At 36.5% G+C, this 8,022-nt stretch overlaps 1 protein-coding gene across 4 annotated transcripts in view; it reads right to left on the bottom strand.

The window, feature by feature from the left end:
* LOC106869479 (probable E3 ubiquitin-protein ligase MID2) overlaps positions 1-8,022 on the bottom strand; it is a 38,931-nt gene that overhangs the window by 19,735 nt on the left and 11,174 nt on the right. Inside the window, exon 1 of one of the 4 annotated variants that reach the window (XM_052968647.1) lies at positions 2,949-3,406. The exons of 1 other annotated variant lie outside the window; for it this stretch is intronic. In XM_052968647.1, coding sequence (XP_052824607.1) covers positions 2,949-3,018 — 70 coding nt within the window. In that variant the 5' untranslated portion in view covers positions 3,019-3,406. Of the gene's footprint in view, positions 1-2,171; positions 2,374-2,948; positions 3,407-8,022 lie in introns of those variants that run through there. 2 more of the 4 variants (XM_014915233.2, XM_052968648.1) reach the window with 2 other exon arrangements.

Here is an 8,022-nt window from a genome sequence, read left to right as displayed (position 1 = left end):
AGTCTTAATACTATCAGAAGTCTTTTGTTGACTACTTACAACTTGGTCAACTTTATTAAAACAATTTACAGAAAGAAAGAAAAAATACAAAAAAAAAAAAAATCACAGAAATCAGACAGATACAATGGAGCCAAGTATCAGTGAACAGTAAAAGTTTGTAATGAAACTGTTACTTTGTTACTTCATTCTGTTCTATAGCTAACGGGTTTGTAATAAATAGGTATGTTAATAAATAGCGAAATGTGTGACAGACACAGCATGACAAACTGAGACTGAATATGTGGTTTAAACGTCTGGTTGAAGCTACTGCAGTTCCCTTCACATGCATCACTAATAACTAATACATATGTATCTATAAGGAAGTCTATGTGGTGACTGCTTGGCTTGCTAGAAATCACAACTAAATTACCCCTTCCCCCCAATTACACATTATCTTTTAAAGAGAAAAAAAAAATGGAACGGGTCATTTTGATAAATCAGATCTTTGATCAAAGGCTTTAACCATCTATCTTTTATTCAGACAATGCATCTAAGATAATTACTTAGCACCATTTCTTTTAATTGAGGGAAATTTGGTTGCTATTTCTAGGAAGCCAGGCAGCCATGTAGAGACACTTTGCCACATTGAGTAGGGCTGTATCCAATACTTATGTAAAAGTATTTTTACTTTCTACAGTGAACAGAACAAGGAACATTAGCAGTAAACTAATCTTGCTTCAGATCTGGGTATTAGCAACATGTATACATGGTAGAAACCAAACAAAGACAAGCAACATAACACATAAAAAATTAAAAAATTTTTAAAAAATGGAGTTTATTATTGTTATCCTTCTAAAACTCAAGTTCAGCTCAAATTTCATGTTAAGAAAATTTTAGAAACAGTTAATTGAATTGCAATTTAATTACAAGGCAACACAAAAAAAAACAAAAGAAAGTGGGAGTGGTTGTGTGGTAAGTAGCTTGCTTATCAACCACATGGTTCCGGGTTCAGTCCCACTGCGTGGCACTTTGGGTAAGTGTCTTCTACTATAGCCTCGGGCCGACCAAAGCCTTGCGAGTGGATTTGGTGGACGGAAACTGAAAGAAGCCCGTCGTATATATGTGTTTGTGTGTCTGTGCTTGTCCCCCCGCCATTGATTGACAACCGATGGTGGTGTGTTTACGTCCCCGTAACTTAGCAGTTCAGCAAAAAGAGACCGATAGAATAAGTACTAGGCTTCCAAAGAATAAGTCCTGGGGTCGATTTGCTCGACTAAAGGCGGTGCTCCAGCATGGCCACAGTCAAATGACTGAAACAAATAGAGAGAGTAAAGAGATTAAGCAGCAGAAGGTGGGGGGAGAGGACAATGGGCCACACACTCTAGAACAAATGGTGTGCTCAGCCATGCCCCCGTGGTCATGACTGTGATGGCATTGCTGTAGAGAATGACCAATGACACTCACTGCAGTGGAGCTCATTTCTCAGATGGGCTGCTGTTATCCCAATTTTGTGAAAGAAAATGGTGGTGCAGAGTCCAAGAACAGTTGAGATCTCAACGGCAACCAGCACAAACTGATAGCGGCTGGTCAGGCCCTTGTATTTATTTATTTATTTATTCTCTTTTCCTGTTGCAACTTTCTTACAAAATATTTAGTATAGAGATACTTAATGAATGAGGTGGAAATGAAATGTTCGAGAGGATAAGAGAGACACCCTTGCATTTAAAGTAACTTTTTGTTTTCTCACCCATTTCTTAGAGCAGGACATTCTGCAGAACTTGGGGTTACCTAAACAGCTTGTTATAGGGCTTTCCTATAAGCAGGTTATCTCCCTTGGCTAGGCGGCGCTCCATGTAGATAATTAAACTTCCGGAGGCTAACCCACGCCATTGTTATTGTTTTACGTCTTATGGATATAAAGCAGCTTGATGATTCAGCTATCGAAGTACTTACTGTGCCTGAGTTTAAATATTTAAGATTATATGGACAGTATGTTACTGGAAGAAAGGCGGACTTGATTGAAAGGTTGAAAGGTATAAAAATTCTGTCGATAAAGAATGTCAACAAAGTAAATTCATCGGACGATACTTCAGACAGGAATAAGCAGAAGCTTATATCTCCTCTCGGTAAAGTATTGCCTGATCTAAAGATCTTTGTAAGTTGGCGAATTTCACAGATAATGACATAATTACCTCAGGCTACGGATGAAAGCAAAGCAACAGTTAAGGAGTGGCATATTTTACCACGACAGACACGTACACAGCATCGAATACCACGATGTGAGTGAAAGCTGCTCTCACTGTATTGTCCGGTGTCTGGTAATCCCTTCGATACCGACATCAAACCAAAAAAAGAATCCTGACCACAGAGAGTGGGTAATTATGTCAAATGTCACTGGCAATGTGCATTCAGCTGATTGTAACTGTTCAAGCAAGTCACTGAGCATGCGTACATGTCATACGGGAGAGTTCCAATCAGGGGTGGATAACACCTTATAGGAAAGCCCTAAAGGAAATAGGGATCAGATCTAAAAATTATAACTGTGATAGACTCAGCCCAACACCCAGAAAAAGCCATCACATGTTTCACATCATGGAAGCTACAAATCTAGCAGGGGTCTTTACCCAGTTGCTCAACATGCTAGAAATAACAGCCTCAAAATCTGCCTGAAAAAAAAAAAAAAAAAAAAAAAAAAAAAATCACCAAAATTATCAATAGGCAAGATATGTTGAATAATGTAGTCTTACATACACACTAAGTAATAATCATACCAATAGAGATATTCTAGCCATGTTTGATTAAGGATGACCAAGGGTTAAAGAATAATAATTTAGAATTAATCCCCAATTATTACCCTCCTGTAATTGATGCTGACATTATTATTTGAAATCAATGACTTAGAAAAAAAAGGACTTCATATATTTTCAGTCATTTATTCAAGTAAATATGTAATAAATTCTATAACTTACCAACTGAATGGAATGTTTGAACGTATCCTGGTTTTAAAGAACCTACATCTACAGAGGATGGAGAAGTCATGTTGAAGGAGTTTGTAAAGGTATTTTACTTTCAAAATAATTACCACTTGAATGATATAAAATTTGAGTAGCCCAACAAATTATTATACTGTAGAGGTGTACCAAAAATGATTCCTTTCATGTGCAGGGACTAGGATGAATAAAAGTATCTCTTGGTGGGAATGTTAGTTTCACGATGAGAGAGACATGCACAAAAGCTAGCTATCCGACTGTTTTTTTCAGAGTAAACATCAATATAAAAGCTCGAAAGAAGCCTTTGGCTTCAAACATTCCTTTCTTCAGTCAGATTGCTATCACTATGAAATAAATTATAGTCGGACAGTTTATGAAGACTGTTAAGAGACTTAGTATGTGATGTAAAATGTGTCCCAGTATTATCTACTCATAATCATAGCTGTTGCTGTTCAGATAAGTACAATCAGCTACTGGAATGAGAACAAAAGGAAAATTGCTAGTCAGAAAACTGGTTACTCATTCAACATAAATAGTACAAAAATAAATGTAATAATAATGCTAGTTGTGGTTACCAAAAGTAAAAATAAGTACTGACTTTTTGTTGTGTTTCTTTTTTTCTTTTGTAGTTTCTTATCAGCAAAGAAAATTAACTATGGCATTAGAGTAACAAACTATTTATACCAAAGTTACTTTTAGGAGAAAATAATTTTATGTTACTTACAGCTATTCCATTATTGTGATACAAAAAATTTATTTATAGTTTGAAGCAAACAGTTTTAGTAAAATAAAAATTTGAATAATGAAGGAAGCAAAATATCTTAATCAAAAGTTGAATTTTAAAATAATTCTTAATAGCCACAGCTGTGTGGTTAAGAAACCCAATTTGTAACTATGTAGTTTTGAGTTCAATCCCACAGCATGGCACCTTGAGCAGGTAACTTTTATTATAGATTTGGGCTGTTCAATGCCTTGTGAGTTCTTGGCTATCCAAGTATCTAAAACAATTGGTGAAAACATGGTACATGTCAAGTGAAGGCGTGTGGCTTAGTGGTTAGGGTATTCAGTTCACGATCACAAGGTCTTGAGTTCAATTCCAGGTGAAGCATTGTGTCTTTGAGCAAGAAACTTTATTTCATGTTCCAGTCCACTCAGCTGGCAAAAATGAGTAGTACCTGTATTTCAAAGGGCCAGCCTTGTGACACTCAGTGTCATGCTGAATCTCCCAAAAAACTATGTTAAGAGTACATGTGTCTGTGGAGCACTCAGCTACATACATACATGTTAATGTCACAAGCAGGCTGTTCCGTTGATCAGATCAACTGGAACCCTTGTTGTTGTAACTGATAAACTGTCAGTTAGTTAGGTACATGTCACCAAGCCATACCTTCTCATAAGTGACAGCTAGCTGTACTTGTACACAATAAAGATTAATAGGTTTCTGTTGAGAGTATCACAATGAAAAACTACAACAATTCAATCGTTGGCCGCATGGCAAAATGCATGTAAAACAATGAATTAAAAAATTAATAAAAATACATGTAAAAGAATGAATAAATGATGTGTATAGTATTTCAAAAGCAAGTAGGAATTATATCTATAGATCAAAATATTTTAAACTATCCTTAATAATAAGCCATTCAATTACCAAACAGGGGCAAACAAGGGGACAGTGATTAAAAGACAAATGTAGTATAAATACTAATGTAATGTACGCCCATCCCCATATACACATAAACACACACAGACAAATAGATGAACGCACACACAGATGCATATACAAACATACTAACACAAAGACAAATACCCACACAATCACATAGACACATATATACACAGAAACACACATACATACATAAAACCACAAAGACGTTCCTTTATTCTTTTATTTGTTTCAGACATTTGATTGCGGTCATGCTGGAGCACCACCTTTAGATGAGCAAATCGACCCCAGGACTTATTCTTTGCAAGCCTTGTACTTATTGTATTGGTCTCTTCTGCCAAACCACTTAGTTACAGGGACGTAAACACACCAACATCAGTTGTCAAGTGATGCTGGGGGGACTAACACAGACACACAAACATATACATACATACATACATATATATATATATATATATATATATATATATATATATATGACGGGCTTCTTTCAGTTTCCATCTACCAAATCCACTCACGAGGCTTTGATCAGCCTGAGGCTATAGAAGACACTTACCCAAGATGCTACACAGTGAGATTGAACCCGGAAATTTGGTAACAATGGTTTAAGTAGTGATCACAGAATTACATCAATAACGTCAGACATCTCAGAAATAAAAGTTTAAAAAGTTATTTTTTGCATGGTTTAATCAGAGAAATAATAGAACCATGATCTATTCCAGAATCTCTGAGATGGGCAAGATGAAGAGAAGTTATTCTTAGACCAGAGACCTGGTCCAAACACTTGTAATAGAGCAGACAGTTAAAAGGGACCAAGAATCAAATGTTGGTGCTAAGCCAAGCAACAGACTAACCTACCACTCCAAAACAGAAACAGGTCCTTTGATGGGTTTCCTGGGTGTAACAGGAATCCTGGCAAAGTCCTAAATGCCAACTCACTACCAAGGAACTGACTGGGCTCAGAAGTACAAACAACTAAACACTTTAATAGGATTCTGTCAAAGATTGGTGATATCAGTAACTTGCTATTCAGGTTTCTGGTAGATACATTAAGTTTTTATCAGTAGCTAGTTGACTAGTGATTAAAAACAAAAAAAAAGAAAGAACAGATTTTAACTCTTCAACATTTAATCTACCAAATGTAATACTCATTTATTGACATTGTTTTCCATTAATCATGGATTATCTCTTGGTTATGAGATATCAATGATATGATTACTCTCTCTCTCTTTTACTAGTTTCAGTCATTTGACTGCGGCCATGCTGGAGCACCGCCTTTAGTCGAGCAAATTGCCCCCAGGACTTATTCTTTGTAAGCCTAGTTCTTATTCTATCGGTCTCTTTGTGCTGAACCACTAAGTTATGGGGATGTAAACACACCAGCATCGGTTGTCAAGCGATGGTGGGGGGACAAACACAGACACGCAAACATATATATATATATACATATATACAACGGGCTTCTTTCAGTTTCCGTCTACCAAATCCACTCACAAGGCTTTGGTCGGCCCGAGGCTATAGTAGAAGACACTTGCCCAAGGTGTCACGCTGTGGGAATGAACCTGGAACCATGTGATTGGTAAGCAAGCTACTTACCACACAGCCACTCCTGATTGTTTGTTTTTAGAATGACATTGTAAGGTAGAGAAGCTGAGTGTAGTTGGTTTGAACATAAAACATGTAGAATATTTGGACCGGATATGGCCAGTTTAACTGCTAACTCATTAAAATTTCGGTTATTGTAAACAACCAGTTTAAACAGACAACATAGAAATACTGACAATCTTATCTTTGGCACCTTTTCTTTGCAGGATGGAATTAAACCAAGGAACAGATTAATCCAACACTTCAAAACAGAAAGTACTTTTGACAGGATTCTAGGGTTGGACAAATGATCATCTGATCATAGCTAGAATGCTCTTTGATCATAAGTCTACTGTATCAGAGGTGCCCTGGGCTAAACAAACAATGACAACCAAAATTAAATTTGATCAATTTAATACAAATTTCCAACCCCATCCCCTTGCATGCGCTGGAACAGTTGTGTGGTTAGGAAGCTTGCTTTGTAACCATGTTGTCTCTGGTTCAGTCTCAATGCATGGCACTTTGGGCAAGTGTTTCTAGTATAGCCAACCCAACCCATGCATCCTGAATGAATTCAGCAGACAGAAATTGTGTAGAAGCCTATCTGGTGTGTGTGAATATATATATATATACACACATACATATACCAGTGATTGATCTTCAGTAAAAGAGAGAGAGAGAACGAGTACCAGACTTTAAAAATTAACATAAGTATTGGGGTCAATTTTTTTGACCAAAGTCTTCAAGACAATGCCTCAGGATTGTCACAGTCAAATGACCAAAAGAAAAGATTCAAGGTTATTGAAATTACACTCTGTAAAATAACAACTAGTTTTTATAGTATTACTTAGAATTTACTTCATACACACACACAAAATATCCAGCTAATAAATAAAACCATAATAAATCTAATTTCCCTGTAAGAATTCAATGCTGAAATTTCCTTAAAATCTTCATTTGTGACATGAAACCAAAATATATGTAATTATGTTCAAGTAAATTAATACTTGTCAAAAATAGAATAATTTAAAGTACTTTTGACACAAATACTTGTTACTCAATAATACTTTTTTTCATGGTTGAATAAGCTTGAATCACATAGACAAGCAAATTTAGTGTAATGAACACATTTTAGATCCATTATTAATTACAAAAGTAATCAATGAGTTAACCCTTGTGTTATATTTCTTTCAAAATACACAGCATTTGTGTCAATGAATTTTTAAAAAATTGAAGAATTCAGTTGTTGGCACTCCGTCACTTACGACGTCGAGGGTTGCAGTTGATCCGATCAACGGAACAGCCTGCTCGTGAAATTAACGTGCAAGTGGCTGAGCACTCCACAGACACGTGTACCCTTAACGTAGTTCTCGGGGATATTCAGCGTGACACAGTGTGACAAGGCTGACCCTTTGAATTACAGGCACAACAGAAACAAGAAGTAAGAGTGAGAGAAAGTTGTGGTGAAAGAGTACAGCAGTGTTCACCACCATCCCCTGCTGGAGCCTCGGAGCTTTTAGGTGTTTTGGCTCAATAAACACTCATAACGCCCAGTCTGGGAATCGAAACTGCGATCCTACGACCGCAAGTCTGCTACCCTAACCACTGGGCCATTGCGCCTCCACGAAGAATTCAGTAAAAAACTAGTATAACCCTTTAGCATTTAGATTGTACTATCAAATGTAATGCTTCTTCATTCATATTGTTTTGAATTAATCATGCATTATCTTGTAGATCTGAGATTTCAATGATGTGACTGTATACTTTTAGAATGACATTCTAGGGTAGGTGTGAGAGGCTAGATCT

Source organism: Octopus bimaculoides, chromosome 6 (assembly GCF_001194135.2).
Source record: "Octopus bimaculoides isolate UCB-OBI-ISO-001 chromosome 6, ASM119413v2, whole genome shotgun sequence".
NCBI classification, from domain to species: Eukaryota; Metazoa; Mollusca; class Cephalopoda; order Octopoda; family Octopodidae; genus Octopus; species Octopus bimaculoides.
Note: the sequence above shows the minus strand (reverse complement) of the source record. Positions and strands in the feature narration are given on the sequence as shown.